The sequence below is a fragment of the Melozone crissalis genome, unplaced genomic scaffold (genome assembly GCF_028551555.1).
Source record: "Melozone crissalis strain CALT ecotype California unplaced genomic scaffold, PUWL_Pcris_2 ptg000008l_1, whole genome shotgun sequence".
NCBI lineage: Eukaryota > Metazoa > Chordata > Aves > Passeriformes > Passerellidae > Melozone > Melozone crissalis.
In genome coordinates, this window is record NW_026535786.1 from 13,463,690 (window position 1) to 13,479,861 (window position 16,172).

General features: G+C 47.2%; 2 protein-coding genes across 2 annotated transcripts; one reads left to right on the top strand and one right to left on the bottom strand.

Annotated features, from left to right (window-relative positions):
• The first annotated feature begins 9 nt into the window (after positions 1–9).
• LOC128933024 (cystatin-A-like) lies at positions 10–7,240 on the top strand. The gene is made up of 3 exons (XM_054269881.1): positions 10–87; positions 4,898–4,999; positions 7,036–7,240. The coding sequence occupies exons 1-3, from the start codon at positions 22–24 to the stop codon at positions 7,162–7,164; spliced, it is 297 nt and encodes a 98-aa protein (XP_054125856.1). The 5' UTR covers positions 10–21; the 3' UTR covers positions 7,165–7,240.
• A 235-nt stretch (positions 7,241–7,475) lies between these two features.
• LOC128932916 (cystatin-B-like) lies at positions 7,476–12,556 on the bottom strand. Its single transcript, XM_054269674.1, has 3 exons — positions 12,399–12,556; positions 8,646–8,747; positions 7,476–8,295 (listed from the first exon to the last, which is right to left on the bottom strand). The coding sequence occupies exons 1-3, from the start codon at positions 12,462–12,464 to the stop codon at positions 8,167–8,169; spliced, it is 297 nt and encodes a 98-aa protein (XP_054125649.1). The 5' UTR covers positions 12,465–12,556; the 3' UTR covers positions 7,476–8,166.
• Between the last annotated feature and the right edge of the window lie 3,616 nt (positions 12,557–16,172).

Below are 16,172 nucleotides of genomic sequence, written 5' to 3' on the forward strand. Positions count from 1 at the left end.
TCACAGAAGTCACCTGCCACCATGGTGCCTGGGGGCTTATCTGACACCAAGCCAGCTACTCCAGAAGTTCAGCAGCTTGTTAACCAGGTGAGTTGCACCCTCTCTCTACATTAAGTTACTTGTGTGCAAAGAGGCCATTCCTGAAGCTTGTGTAAAGCCTAGGAGACTGAGCTAGGTTTTAAACTGAAGAGGCTTATGCTAAAAGTGGGAATCCCCGTGACTGGCAGTGTTTTCTCAGCATTCTATGTAGGAAATGCCTTGGTAAGACTGAGAAAAGCCACTTCTGTGTCTCCTCTTTGTCCATGGCATGGTACTGGCTACCTTCAGTTAATGTCTGCGTGAAGTTCCAAGCCCACCTCTGCTATACCAGCAGTGAGGTCACTTGTTTGAAATGAGAGGTGGCATACTGGAAGGGAAGAGGTTGTACCTAGTAGAGTTTATTCCTCAGTTAAGGACTGCATAAGACAAACCACATGCTAGTATGCAGTAAAGAATTGTGTACTCAGGACAAAGCTTTTAAATTGTGTGTTCCCTGCTGGCATTAGGTGTTTTCTAGAGTCACAGCTGTGATACAGGGACTGCTGGTGGGGCAGGATGAGCTTGGCACAAGGCAGGCCATTAAGTGAGCCCAGTTGTCAGGTAGCTGGCTACAGGCAGTGGTCCTGAACTGGAGCAGCTGTGTGAGCAGCACCTCTGCAGATCTTCTAATGCCCTGCAGTGCAGCAGCTCTTTTTAAAGAAAGTATAAAATGCATCCTGAGGAATGAAAGGGGTTTCCCACCCATCCAATCATCTCCACCCTTCTGCCTCTGAAAGATGAGCTCTTGTCCCTTTGGCAATTGCACTCGGGCAGTCTTTAAGGAAGCAAAAATAGGAAGTAGCAGGGCTGAATGCATTGGCCAATACTGCAGCACACTCGCTATACCTGATGTGCAGGGAATCTCCTTTGCTGTGCCACCGAGGACAGAGTTTGCACCACCATCCTTCCATCCTTTCACATCTTCTGCGATCTTGCAACTGAGACCAGGCAGCCCAGTGCTCTGACAGGGCTCTTTTCTCTAGTGCACTGGTGGAGGGGATAACTTTAACATTCAGTTCACTGATTAGGAGACACTCCATGTTACAGGAGGTGTCTGATTTAGCAGAGTGATACAAATATGCTGGTAAATTGATACAGGTCTAAGTTACTCTTAGCAAAATGTAGCGACTGCAATCCCATTTCTCTGAGGATGCCAGGGTGTTCTGCACTCCTCTGTGTCACCACACTGGGCATCCTCAGTGACTAGGAAGGGGGATGTGGGTTGAAGTCACCTCTAGCCAGCAGTTTTCTTCAAAATTCTTTTGCCCAGCCATTTAGTTTTGTACTCAGGGTTGGGCAGAGCCATGTGCTCACTCCCACCCCATGCTGGTCCGGCTAACTCAGGGGTGTGTCACTTTCTTTTACTGAACTCGGGGAGTTACACCATCACATGACCCCCTCCACTGACAGAGTATTTATCAAAAGCACCCTGTGGTCAGCCTTTGTGTTGAGATAAGTCAGCTTATTTGCAAAGGCTGTGGTGAGTCACACTCTGCATTGTTCTCCAGGTGGAACGTCAGGCTCTGCAGCTCCTCTGAGCCTTCTTCCACGATAGGGCTTTATTGGCCATTCACAGCTGGGCTCACCAGAGCTGGGGACATGTACATGAGGGAGGGCTGGAGTTCGGGGTAACAGGTTAGTCAGAGATGATTTACTGCAGAGCAGAAAGAGAAATGGATGATTTGCAGTTGTTCGGGGAGCACTGACTGAGTTACTTGGAAGCAGTATCACTGTTTGTTCTATTTTGGCAGGAATGTTTGAAGGAGCAGCACTTGCAGAGATCAGAAATTCCCTTTTGCCTATGGAGGGGAGACCCTAGCAAGGGACTTGCTGCACCTTTGTGTATTTGCCATTCTTGTTTCCTCATGTTTAAGATGGGGCCAGCTGAGGGCTGTGAAATTTAATTAATGAGTCTGTGAAATGCCTCAAGCACTATCCCAGATACTGAGCTTCATTTTCAGCGCTGAGCTGTTATTTATGGGTCACCAGAAGTCCTGCAGTGTGTATTGGAGGTGAAACCACAGCACTTGAGTGTCTGTCAGTGAACAGGCACTTGAAAATGTGAATGCTGGTTTCAGGCAATGCTAATGCTCCCAGAGTACAGGGCACACAGGGAATCTGAAATGTGGATAGTGCAAAGTTTCTGTTTGATTCCAGAAAAGGACTGATTCTAATTTTAGTGTTCTTTTGTTCTCAGTAGCTTCAGGAAAATGAAAACAGATTGTTCTTTGCTGTTGATTTTCTGCAAGGTGAAATTTCTGCCCCGTGCTGAGAGCAGGAGAGAGAACGCTTCCTGATCCTTTCCCCCCTTGCAGAGGCTTTGGTATAGTTCTCTAAGGAAAATATTTTTATGGAAACCTTATGTTGGAGAAATCTGCTACCCTTCCAGCATAAGTATCACCTTTTCATGAAGCAATCTGGGGGGCTTTTATGCTCTGCTGAGCAGAGAAGCAATTACCATGATTTCAGTGAAGCTGTGAAGAGCGTTTGCAAAACTTGGGATGCTCAAGGTCTGTCTGCTTATGGGATTACATAATTGTTTACTTATACCTGTGCCTTGTCTCTAGCCATCATTAGTGAGCTGAGGAATGTTATTTATTTGGTCTCCCTGTTTTACAGCTGTTGCTCAAAACTGAGGAATGTTTTGGGTTTAGGATGCTGTTAGATAAGAGCTTAGGAATGTTAATTTTTTCACCCGAGGATTAAGGAGCTGTTTGCCTTCTTGATTTTACTGAAGGCTCAGTCTGTAAATGACAAATGGGGGATATAGTGGCCAAAGGAGAGAAAGCAAAACTGGAGAGAAGTGGCTTTGTTTTGTTTTGTTTTGTTCTGAGAGAGGAATATCCTGCACCAAAAGTTGCCACTTAGGAGCATTCTAGGAGGCCCCTGCCCTGGTCAGCTGGAAGGTTGTTGGGAATTAAAATTTCCCTGGTTTGCCAGAGTTAGCAGCTCCTCAGCTGAAAGAATAGTTGTCTGTTCCTGGGGATAGAAACCCTGTGGAAGCTACTCAGCAGAAGAGCAGGGTCAGAGATCATGAGGAAGCTGAACAGGATGATAATTTCTGGCTCTTTGGAAACGATCTGGATGTTCCTTGGGTGCTTTCTGTGACCTTCCTGCTAGGAAGGAGTGTCATGGGTGTGGCAGCCAGCTGCAGATGCTTATACTGGGAAAGTTAATGAATTCAGTGGGTTGCTGTGAAACAGGTGGGTGGTGAGAAGTGCTGAGGTGCTGCTGGCCCGGCCCAGGGCAGCCTGAGCAGGCTGGCACTGACACTGACACTGCTCCTCTGCCCAAACTCAGAAATGCAGCCGGTCATCAGCGTGCCTGTCATGTGCAGAGGGGCACCGTGTCACCCAGCCTCTGCTTGTCTCTGCTTTCTGTGGGGTGGTCATGCAGCCATCGTGAAATGGGAGAGTTATTATTTCTTGGAGAAGTAAGGAAGGACAACAGCAAAACCAGTGCCTTGGACTTCTGGAGGGAAGGCTTTGGCTTGTCTGGCAGACTGGTTGAAAGAATCCCTTGGGAGGCAGTCCTGAAGGGCAAAGAGATCCAGGAAGGCTGGGCATTCTTCAAGAAAGAAATCCTAAAGGTGCAAGAGCAGGGTGTCCCCATGTGCCAAAAGACAAGCTGGTGAGGAAGAAGACTGGGGAAGAAGAGGGTTTTGGTTGGAACCCAGGGTAAAAAATAGAGTTTATAAGCTTTGGGGAGAAGATGGGGCAGGCAGTTCAGGAGGATTACAAAGGTATTGTGAGGTTATGCAGAAAGTCAGAAAGGCAAAAGCCCTGTTTGAACTTAACTCTGGTCACTGCCAAAAGCAATGACAAAAAGTGTCCTTATGGTCACATAAGCAACAAAATGAGGGCTAAGGAGAATCTCCATCATTTGCTGCATGTTGAGGAAATCATTGCTACAAAAAATACAGAAAAGGATGAGGTACTTAAAGCCTTTTTAATCTCAATCATTAATAGTCAGACCAGTTTTCCTACCAGCTCCCTGAGCTGTAAGACAGAGACAAGGAACACAATGAAGCTCCCACAATCCAGCAGGAAACAGTGACCTGCTTCTCCACTTAAACTTGTGTAAATCTGTGGGGCTGGATGGAATCCACCTGAGGATACTGAGGGAGCTCATGGAAGAGCTCTCCAAACCACTGTCCATGATTTACCAGTGGTCCTGGTGAACCAGGGAGGTCTCACACAACTGGAGTTTGGCTAATTTGATGCCCCTCTGAAAGAACATCTACAAGAATGGTAGGAAGGAGGATCCAGGGAACTACAGAGCTGTCAGGCTGACCTCAGTGCTAGGGAAGGTCAAGGAACAGCTCATCCTGAGTGCCATCACACAGCATGTGCAGGGCGACCAGGGATTCAAGCCCAGCCAGGATGGGTTCATGCAAGGCAGGTTCTGCTTGACCAACCTGATCTCTTTCCATGACCTGCCTAGTGGATGAGGGAAAGGCTGTGGATGTTGTCTCCCTGCACCTCAGCAAAGCCTCTGACTCCAGTTCCTGCAGCATTCCACTGAAGAAGCCTGGACAGGTGCACTGCTCACTGGGTGAAAAAACTGGCTGGATGGCTGGGCCCAGGGAGAGGTGGTTACATCAGGCTGCTCAGAGGTGGTGCACCCAGGGCTCAGTGTTGGGGCCAGTTCTGATTAATATCTTTATTGATGATTTGGACAAAGGGTTTGAAGGCACCCTCAGTCACTTTGTGGAGTTTCATTAAGGGAGTATGTGTGGAAGGATGAAAATTGGAGTGGTATATGTGAAAGAAATCCATAAATATCTACCTGCCAATCATTTTTCCGTTTCTTTTTACAGGTGAAGCCACAGTTTGAAAGCCGGACAGGCATGAACTGTGATGTCTTTACAGCCATAGTATATAGGACTCAAGTGGTTGCTGGGACAATGTACTTTATTAAGGTTTGTATATATTGTAGGAGGGAGTGTTTTGGAGTTAAATGATACAGGTGACTTGCAGAGTGGCTTACACCAGAAAGAGAAGCAAATATCATAGAAAACTGTCTGATGTGAGTAACAAGTGGGGACTACCTCCAAATGCTTATAAAATTCCTCTGTTTGGCACTACTGTAAGCAGGAATATAAATATTATAAAGTAGGAATATAAATATTACAAAACATGCCCTATACTTATTCAGATGTGATTGGTAAGCTTCTTGGGATTATCCCCCTCAAGGACTATAGATTGCCTTCCCAACTCAAATTATTTCAACAAGTCATAACTGGTTTCCTGTTTCCTTTCAAGGCAAAATAGTACCTGATCATTCACTTGGTTTTGTTGGGGTGAAGTTGAAGTCAGCTTGAGGAACTGATGGAGAGAGAGAGTCAATTTTGAAATGCAGTGCACACCTGTCTGCTGGCTAGTTTTGCATGCAAGCAGGTGTGTTGATGGTTTGGTTTTTGATGTGTCAGGTGCTGCAGAGGTACACAGCCTGCCTGCTGGTTCTTTCTCTATTTTCAAAAGCACCCCTGCTGCTGCAGAGTAAAAATGGGTAATGCTTAATTTGGAGCCCTGTGATAGCACCATTCCTCTACTGGAAGCCCTGCCCGATGGATGTGAGCAGCTTTCTGTGAAGCAGCACAGCAGAAATGTCTGGGTGTATTTTTCATCTGAAGGCCAGCAAGCACCGCTGAGCAGCAGGCTGCCCTTGTGGAGCAGAGCAGGCATGGCCTGGGACTGCTGAAACCCCGTGTGTGTGTGGGCACATGCCTGACAGGGTATGCCATATTCCAAGGGAACTGGAATAATTCTTTTATTAGAGGAATTGGCCTGTAATGTTTGGGGGAGGGTAATTTTGCAGAGAGACACTTTGAGCATTAGCTCCACACTTCTCATACTTAGCTGATCCCAGGAAGGACAGATCCTGCCAAACCTTCTTCTTTCCCAGGTGCTTCCTAAAAAGAACTCTTAACTCAGAAAGGAAGATTCATGTATTACTGAACTTGGAAGAAATCCATTTGTAACACTGGACATGGATGATTTGTCTCTTCTTTCCCAATTTTACCAGTGATGGAAAACATCACTGTTGGAATACACCTTCATTTTAGCATTAACTGGAACAAATTCATTCTTTTGTATTTCTGAATCTTCTACCTCACTGATGTTTTACCAGCAGACTTACAGCTGAGATGCAACCCAGGCCAAGCATAGTGCCCCACTGCAGCCACCAGAAAGCATCTAAAAACCTCTTGGAGCCTAAGGCATTAAAGTTTCCATGTCCCTCACCAAGGGATAGTTTAGCACCCGTTGTGCTTGGCTCTTTAAGAATGAAATATTACAGCTTCCTGCCAAGTCATTATGTGAGGACTTTCTAGGGGGGAAGGTGAATTTCTCTGGAAGAGTATTTATTCCAGGCATTCTCATGCACTCCCAAAAGCACCAGGATATGTCAGGTTCCCTGTTCAGGCACTGATGTGTTTGGAGTAACTCTGCAGACCAGGGATCCTGGCTTTCAGGTTGTCATTGCTTCTCAGGACCATGTGCTGGTGTTTCTGTATTAGATCTTTCTGTACCTTTGGGAGCTGACATGGTGTCTGCACTGTGTCCCACCCCCAAGTCATGGAGATGTCCTCATTGTCTCTTGTCTCCTATGAGCGTGTCAGGAAGCTGTGGGCAAATATGCTGGCATCCTGGTGACTGAAACACTATCAAAACCTTTCACCTGTTGCATCTTCTGGTGCTTCCACACCCAAGCAGCTCTGCTCATTTTCCCTTCACCTGAGGTTGAGGGTTTTTAATGTAGTTTTCCTCAAGTGTAGACAGTTTCTGCCACCACTTACTATCCAGACTTGGATAAGAGCTGTTGAAGTAAAAATGAAGATGCATCTAAAATTAAGATCCTGAGAAAAGATGTTATTTCAAGAATGTAAAGAACAGCCTTTTGTTTGAATCTGCTTTGAGCCCATGATCCTTACTTACCTGCTCTTTTGGTTTCCAGGTCCAAGTTTCTGATGCCGTATATGTCCACTTAAAGGTGTTTCAGAGTCTTCCTCATGAGAACCTGGGTCCCAGCCTTGTCAGCTTTGAGACTGGCAAAACCAGAGATGACCCTCTGACCTACTTCTAAGACACGATGTGTTGCAGTGCCTCACCTCTGCAAATCCTAAAGGGATTCTGCCCATGACAGTGAATAAAATAAGTTTGGAAAGCTATTGTCCATACTTTCCTTTTGCTGCTGATATACCTGCAGAGGTCTTTCTTGTTACATTTCATGATGTCTGTCACAAGACTAATATAAAGTATTTTTAATTAAGATATAGAATAAACATAAGGTTATCTGGAATATAAAAACCAGTTAAGGAAAAAAAGCTGAGCAAGATAATAATCAATTGTGAAAACCAGTGAAGAGAACACTAACACACAGTCAAAGATGCCATCTCAAGTCAAAAGAAATGTTTATTGTTATAAATGCATTTGTCCAGCTCAAGTTCCTTTCCAGGATTTTTCCATAGGACTGAGAACACAAGCAAGCTGCTTTGATATTTTAAACTCACACACCCTCTACGGGACATTGCACGCTACTGCTGCAAGAGGATGAGCATGATTACCAAGGGAATGTTTGTTTCAAGCTACTGTAAGCCTCTTTCTCTTCCTTGCAAAATTGCTTCAGCTCAAGTCTCTCATCAGGTCATTGCCCATAAAATACAAAGTACAATTTGAATCCACACATATATTTACAGTTGCAAAACAGCACAGAAAAGACTGAGGCTTTCCTCTTGTTCCTTGCTGCAAATATATGAATGCTGGTGTCATTCCCCTTCTGATTTCCAGACTAAGGAAGTCCACAAACAGGACTCAGCCACAGTATTCTCTTTAAGTTGCACTATAGCCTAAGTTAAGTTGCAATAAAAGTAGGGTTTACATTAGTGCAGATAAAAGGAGAGCCCTGTGACTCTCAGGTTTGGAGATTGCACAGGAAGGGAATGGCATAAAAGAAATTGATTTTTTACACCATGACTTTAAAAAAAAAAGACACTTTTTTCTGCCTTTGTTGGCGCAGGAATTAACATTTGCAGCCTGTAGAAAATGCACATAAGAACCAGCCAGGGGAACACAGCAGAGAAGGCTGCTAGAAATAAGCCAGTTCATCGTGCTTAGTCTTGCTGCCCTGGTAACTGTGGAGGCTCAGCTGCTCATTCTCGTGGGGGAGGCTCTTGAACACCCTCAGGTGCATGAACTCCTCATTCCCAACATGGACCTGCAAAGCACGAGACCCAGTGAGATCCCTGCAGGGGGAGCCTGCAGCAGGAGGGGTGGCAGAGGCTGGGCTGGTTTCAGGATGGAGCAGCAGACAGGCAGTAAGAATAACCATTGATTTGTTTTAAACCAGACTAGGAGCTGTGACTTTCCAGAAATACCACCTAATTTCCCATGAAAATGAAGATAGGGAGGGGGCTGGGAGGTGGGTATTTGTGTTTTTTTATGCACAATTCTTTTTCTATTAAGGTCACATTGTAAGCATTATCCTCTAGTTAAGAAAGGAAAAAAACCCCACCATTCCAAAGATTATACACATTAATATAAAAGAAACAACCCAGTGTCCTCTACCTTGATGAAGTAGTTTGTTCCAGCAACCAGCTGAGTTTTAAACTCCACTGCAGTGAAGACATCAAAGGACTTTCCTTCTTTTTCTTCTATCTGAGCTTTTACCTTAAGGAAACAATAGGTTCTTTAGGAATGATGCACGATTCAAGTATTTAGGACTTCAGGCTTACAGTTCACTGCTGCTGAATTCCCCAACACAGAGTTCCTGCTTTTCCAAGACATTAAAAGATCCAAATGAATCATGTTAAGTTTTGTGTGAAAGCAGGACCAGGAATCTAGGGAGGTGGCAAAGCTGAGTCAGAGGTGGGAGGCAGTCACTACAGGCTGACACCAAGTCTGGAAAACACTTGGCAGTTCTTTCAGCATGTCTGCTGGAATCTGTGTTTTCAAACTGTAAAACAGTGTTCAAGAAGTCAAAATAACCTGTCCAGTACCCAAGAGGGAGCCATGAACTCCTGAGATGCAGCTCTTCTCTCCTGCACTGGGCACTCTAGCACATTGTGGCTATATGGAAAATTCTTATTCAGGAAAGCAGATTTCAGCCTTTGTTTTGCAGGGCAAGATGAGTTAGTCCTGGAGTCCTTGCTTGCAAAGTCCTTGCCTGCTCCAGGCTGCACCTCCTGCACTGCATCATTGCACAGCCCTCCCTTCACTGCCAAGGCAGTAGTACCAGCAGTGAGTAGATCCTCCAGCTATATGGTGCACTTCTCCTTCTTCCTGAATTCAAGGAAAATAGATAGATCTGCACTCCTGCCTAAATCCCAAAGGCTTCCCTGGCGAAAGACAAGTGCCAGCTTTCCGCTGGTCAGGTGCTGTAGGTGAAGCAGGAACAGAACCATTCCTGCAACAGAGTTATGCTCTCCCACCTCTCCAGCTCCCAGAACTCTGGTGCATTTTCAGTGACCATCCTGTCCCTGTGTCCATGGTTTTTACCTTCTCTCAGAGGCCATACCTCTACACTCCTTCCAGGTTATGATCAGTATGTCACAAGCAAGATAATGATGTTTGGACACTCTCCTGTTTGCTTTTTGCCATAGAGAAATCCAAGCTGCATTCTGAGATGCACTGAAGGGCACAGCCCCAGAAAACACTGCAATTCAGTCGTGCCTCCTCCCCTCTCCTGAGTCAGAGGTTGGAGCAAGTGGCTTCAGTTTTCATCACACTTTTACAAATTTTAAGCAGCAGGGCAGACATAAGTCTCCCCCTGACCCCATCCTGTCCTGTGCTCCTTTAGCAATCCTAGGCACTGGGCAGCTTTGGTTTCTGAGGTCACTAAATCACCCCAGCTCAGCACATTTTGTATTTCCAGCAGCAAGCTGAACACGGGGCCCTGGGTGCAGAGAGCTCAGAGTCCTGCAGCTGCAAGCTCAGTCAGGGTGCTTGTGGCAGTGAGTCACCACAGCATGTGACAAGTGAGCACCCTGAGTCAGTGTGGAGAGGGAGATCCCAGACAGAAATACTCTCCCAAAGACCTGATCTCAGGCTGGATTTGGGAGTCCTGGAGGACAGGAGCCAGCACGGTGTCCTGCTGGTACCGAAGTTAATGGCACACTGGGCTGCATCAGCAGGAGCCTAGCCAGAAGACAGGCGAGTGGTTATTGCCCTTTACTTGGCCTTTGTTAGAAAATGTGGAATCCTGTGCCCAGTTCTGGGCCCCCAGTGCAAGCCAGACACCAATAAACTGCAGTGAGCCCAGTGAAGGGTCACCAGGAGCACTCCATGAGCACACCACGATGGCTGGAGCACTTGTGCTGTGAGGAGAGGAAGAAAATGAGCTTGCTCAGCCCAGAGAAGAGACGAAGGCTTTGAAGAAAACTTTCCAGTACCTACAAGAAGCCAGGGTCTTTCCAGGGATGAAACTTTCCAGATGCCAGAAGAATGAGACACAATGGTCATAAACTAAAACTGGAGGCTTAGACTGGATATAAAGAGAAACATTTCCCCTGAGGACATCCCTGCAGTACAGAAGCTGTGCAGTTTCCATCCTTGGAAGTTTTCAAGACCTGACAGGAGAAAGCTCTGAGCAGCCTGAGGATGCTGACCCTGGGCTCAGGCAGGAGGTGCAGTCCCTTCCCACCCAAGCAATCCATGATTCAGTCACAGGGCTGCAAATGATCATGCTCTGAAGGCTCTCCACTGCCCTGCACGGCCTGTTTGCCCTGCACTCCCAGAGCAGTTAAAAGCAGATGGTTCACAATCACCCTGGATAAGCTCTGCCACAGTTACCAGTGAGGAGCCAAGGCTGAACAGGCCTGGGTGGAAATCCTTGCTGTGAGGAGGCTGTTCCTACGGGATTCCTAAGCCAGACACTGCCAAAGGAAGCCTTCCTGCCCCGTGTGACACTACACCCCGTGTGGGTCACAAAACTGAACAACATTCGGCCATCACAAGGATTCTTACGAAACTGTAAAATGAAGGCAAGAACTGGAAAAGCAGGAACAGGGAATATGTTTATGGCAAGCAAACTGGCAGGCTGTAATAAATCTCCACAAAGACCTGACTTTAAGCAAACAAAATTATTTGAGAAGGCTACCTTGTTTAACAGAATTAATGTTTTCTCCAGCAGTGTCCAGGTGGGGATATGAGTGCATGGGTAAGTTTCAAATTTGGGTTTTCCCACCTGTTTTTAATTTAAGGAAGTAATTTAAACTGGCAGTCAAAACTCTAAAGTATTCAGGTGATTTAAATGAAAACATGAGATCTTTGGTTAATTCTGGTCACTCCTGAATCCAACAGGGTTTTGTTTTTGGATTACCAAACCACTGCAGTGTGCTACAGAACAGAAAGTCAGGACTTCAAACCTAATTTTAAGCCATGTTATTTGTATTATCTGCATCACCTTTAACATGACATGTAGGCCTTTTCAGGTCAAAGCAATAATTATGACTCTCAGCAATTCTCAATCATGTGCTCATTACTGCAAACTCAGGCTGGTGCTTAGGAGATGCACATATCTCTCCCTTTTCCTAAAACACAGAATCCTCAGACTGTACAAGCTAAATGTTAATTTCAGTGGCTGCTGTGCCTTCGGGTGCTCTGTATGTGTTTAGGAACTCCTCCTGCCTGGGGAACAGGCCCAGGCAATGACAAAGAGTGTCAGAAGCTGGAGCGCATCCTTCATCTTTGCTCTCCAGCTTACCACATCCTAGCCGACAAAGCCAAAAAGCAGAAGGAACTTGAGTTTCCATGACAAAAAGAAGAACATGTGCTTTGAAAAAACTTCGTTGCACGACAGCATTTTTAGAATAAAAGCGTGTGGTCCAATAACATGAGCGGTAATCTCAGGTACTGTAAGTAGCATCAGGATTTGGAACTAGCTGTGGTTGGAGCTGAATTCTATGTTGGGGAAAAGCAGAAGCAGCAAAGAAGCGATCTTGCTTTATTCCACGTTTCACCCCCTCAAAAAAACAAACAATCCCCCTCTTCCCAGACAAACAACAAAGAACCAAAACTCCACACGTAAGCACAAGGTTCGGATTCTGTAGGAAGCACGGGAGCTCTCTCCCCGAGCTCAAGGCAATGGCTCTGTGGGGTTTCCCCGCGCACCCAGCGCTGCCCGCGGTCCCTCTGGAGTCAACAGGGCGGGCACAGGGAAGGAGAGCTCCAGGAGCCGGCCACTGCTCCGTGCATTCACCATTCCTCCCACCTTTTACACCGGGGGCGGTGTCTCGGCTCAGCCGCGCAGGGCAATGGCCGAGCCCTCGCTGGGCCCCGCACGGGCCCCTCCCCGCCGGCGGGACCCTCTCGGCCCCTCACCTGCTCCGCGATCCGCTGCGTCTCCTCGGTGGCGGGCCGGGCCGCCGAGGCACCCCCGCACAACATGGTGGCACCGCTCCGCTCCGGGCCGCTCCTGCCCCTCGCCAGGGCCGGGGCGGTGTCGGGGGCGGTGCTGGGCCCGGGGCTGGAGCCCGCGGGCGGGGGCTCGGCGGCCGAGGCGGCGGCGGGCGGGAGCGGCCGGGCCTGGCTCCGGCTCCGCCCGGCCGGGGCGGGGTAAGCGCGGCCCAGCAGGACCCGCGCTGCCCGCGCTCGGCGGGAGCATCGCGGCCCGATCGGAGACAAAACCAGCCCAAAGCGACACTTGCAGTGCAAGCTGCCGGCAGGATTTATTCTGCACCCTGGACAGAAGGGCTGCGGCCGCTCCTCAGCGAGCGGCGCCTCCGTGACAGCCCCGCGGGAGGACAGGGCCGCCCTCAGCCGCTGTTTTCCCTTCCCCTGTGGCACCTCCCCCAGCAGCGGCGGGTTCCCTTAGCCGCATGGAAAGGTCCATCTCCAGGCTCCTGTCGGAACGCAAGAAATTCCTCTGGCTGCCCTGGAGAACTCGAGCCCCTGCCCAGGGGGCTCAGAGACCTTGGCACAGAGCCCAAGACCCCTGTGCCTTTGATTTAGCCCTTAGAAAAAGCAATTACCAACCTTACATGTAGAATTACAAGCCCCGAAAGTTTAAGTAGAATGATAGTGAATTTATCACAGGGTGAAAAATAGATTTTTGGAGTTTTTAGAATGGGGGTTCAGGGGGCAAGCTGGAGGAATCGGGGCATGTCCAGCCTTTCTCCTTCTTCTTCTTGGCCTTCATCTTCTATTGTGATGTTGGTACTTTTAGATTGGTTTAGAGTAGAAGCTCACTGTCTAACATAGGTGATAGGTATTGGAAAGTTATTGTAAATATTGTACACGTAGTTTTTAGTATAAAAAGATAACACCACCCTGGGGGCAGGCAGAGTGCCTCTGACTGTCCTACTGAGTGGACCTCGGCAGGTCAGGAGAAAGAATTTTATAGATAAGGTACAATAAACAACCTTGAGACTGAGAAATGAAGAGCTCTGACTCCTTCTTCGACCCCCGGGCTGGGAAAAGAGACTTTCTAACCCATCTCAGGGTCACTCTGACCAGCTAGAGTCCCGAGAGGCTCCCTCGTACACCACGTTCACCATTCCCTCTCCCAGGCTGATTTTGCCACTCCTCAGCCAGCAAGCTGAAGGCTGTGGTGAATTATCCAGCCTCTGGGAAATCCCTGCGGAGATTTCAGTCTGAATGTTCAGGTCTTTACCTAAATTTCCCCACAATTTAAACATCCAGACTCTTGTAAAACCAACAACAAACACCTACCTTCCTCCTCCTGTTTTGCAGCACCCCTTGGTAAAGTTGGTCAATATAAACCTAAATTTAACAATAGCAGGTATTGCAAACTGAACAGAGCTCATGGACTGACAAGGAGGACATGGGGACCAGCATGAAATATAATGGGGAATTTTCTTTCCTCTGGTATCATCTATAAATAAATTATTTCCTGGGGCTTTGGATAGGCAGAGTTCTGCCAGGTTTGTCAGGAGACTGGGGATGAAGGCTTGGGCTCTTCACTGGCTACTTCCCAAGTTTTCTAGTGGAAATCCCACCAGAGAGCTGATACACTGCTGTTGCTTCACTACTGGACAGTTCAGGAAACCCCACACTGAGGCAAGCTTTCCAGTGGCTTTTTGAGCCATGGTGGGTGGGATGAGGCATTCCCATGGGCATCTTCTGGTAGGAAATGTCTGTGGAGGTTCTCAGGCTCGTGCTTTCAACAGAAGAATGTTCCCCAGCGTGGCTTCATCAGCATGTCACATGTGATACACTGACAGGCTTTTGCACAGGTGCCTGACCAAGCCTTCTCCTCTCCTGGACTTGACAGGATGAGAGCATATCCCCCTCTCCGTGCATGGGAAAGGGGTTTGGTTACAAAGCACCTTCCCAAAGGGGTCTTTTATTAGTGAACTTCCTTTGTGTCCAGTGTGTGTGTGTCACTGCTATCAGCTGCAGCAGCAGCTCTCATGCAGCATTGCAGCTGGAGGCTTAGGGCTCCACATATGAGAGAAGGGAGGGTGGAAGGAGCTTCCCCAGCAAATACAGCACAGATGGCCATGCCAAAAAATGACTGCAGCCCTTGGAGACTCATTGTGTGGCAGGGTATAAATTCCTTTTAAGTAAATGTAAAGAATGGAAAACACCCAAGGAATGAAAAGCACCCAAATGTCAATATCATCTGCTGTATACATAGCTAGTGAATATTGCTCTCCAGACAAGGCAGCTGATGGTGACCTTCTGTTTCTTACACTGTCTGTGTTCCTAAACAGTCTTTGGTTTGTAAATTGTGTTGTTTTCATTTCACTCATTGAATTCTTACACGTTTCAGTGCTGTCATCTTTATTTCGGAGGTTGCTGAGCTGGGTTTGCTCCGGTAGGAATGATTCACTTAGCACTAAAATCACGGCAGTTGGAATTTTTTGGAACTGTAGGCCGTAGCCTTTTTGAGCCCTCTCTGCCATCTAGTGCTCATCCCTGTTTGTGCAGTGAGACTCAGGAGACCCTGGGGCTCAATTCGGTACCCTAAACTGAGCCCACAGGCCACAGTCAGTAGCCTGGGGAAGGGACTAGGTTTCAGAAGCAGCTCTTGGCTGGGTCCACGGGTATTTTCCAAAATTTGGGCTAGAAGGATTTGTGTTTCCAAACTCTCTTTTTTTTTTCCTTCCTCAATCATCTGAGCCAGAGTTGTAATCAAATATTTGTAAGTCATTTGTAAGCCTTACAGTTATAGTTGGGTTGGTCCTTATGTGGTGGAATTAAAATTTGAGCCCACTCCAAGGGAGATGTAACAGATCAACAAATATTAGTAAGTCATTTGTAAGCCTTACAGTTATAGTTGGGTTGGTCCTTATGTGGTGGAATTAAAATTTGAGCCCACTCCAAGGGAGATGTAACAGATCAACAAATGGGTTAAAACAGCTTGTCTGAATGGCCTGCCTCTTGGAATTGTGGACTTCCACTTTGCTCCTGTAAGTCAAAACTCCTCTTCCTTGTCAACAAGTGGAGGTGGCAAAACAAAGTTTTTATACAGTAATGTCACCTGTAAGTTTTATTTGCCTGCCCTGGCAGAAGAACAACCAAGCAAAAACAGTAACAAGAGAATTGTGGTGTTTCCCCCAATGCACTCGAACACAGTCCTTTTGTCTCTGCTCACACTGAGCTGCAGGCCCACCTACCTTTCTAGAAGAGGTCTAGACTGCCTTCATGCCTAATGAGGGAGGGCACTGACATCTTCCTGACTGATGCCTGTTCTTCCACGGGGAATCTGGGAAGAGGGAATTAAATTCTGCAATGTAACCCTAGCCCCTCCCACCAGGCTGTCCAGGGATGTTTTTTCTCTTATCAGACCACAACAAATCTCTCTGCTAATGACTCTTTCAACTTTTCCAGCATGAATCCAAAAGAATGAGGCATGCCTTGAAAAACCAGAGGCACTTATGTCTGCTTTAGGAAGAGTGGGACAAGAGTAATCAAGTTCTGCTATGATCTCTGCTGACATCCTTAGTGATTTTCTTTAGGTACAGTCCACCATTCTTGTGCTAGGTGCCCTCTCTTCAAAATGGGAAATAACCTAGTAGGTGGCTTTTAGGAGCAAAACTGTATCCAGTTAATCCATTTGTCCCTGTATATGTCCAAGAACCTAGGCCTGAAGGTCTGTCTCACCGAGACCAGCACACACACTTGTGATAT

Coding starts and splice junctions, on each gene's coding strand:
- LOC128932916 (XM_054269674.1), bottom strand. CDS start 12,464: ATGTTGTGCGGGGGTGCCTCGGCGGCCCGGCCCGCCACCGAGGAGACG. Junction 8,748..12,398: donor CGCAGCGGATCGCGGAGCAG/GTGAGGGGCCGA, acceptor TGTTTCCTTAAG/GTAAAAGCTCAGATAGAAGA. Junction 8,296..8,645: donor GAACAAACTACTTCATCAAG/GTAGAGGACACT, acceptor CGTGCTTTGCAG/GTCCATGTTGGGAATGAGGA.
- LOC128933024 (XM_054269881.1), top strand. CDS start 22: ATGGTGCCTGGGGGCTTATCTGACACCAAGCCAGCTACTCCAGAAGTT. Junction 88..4,897: donor TTCAGCAGCTTGTTAACCAG/GTGAGTTGCACC, acceptor TTCTTTTTACAG/GTGAAGCCACAGTTTGAAAG. Junction 5,000..7,035: donor GGACAATGTACTTTATTAAG/GTTTGTATATAT, acceptor TTTGGTTTCCAG/GTCCAAGTTTCTGATGCCGT.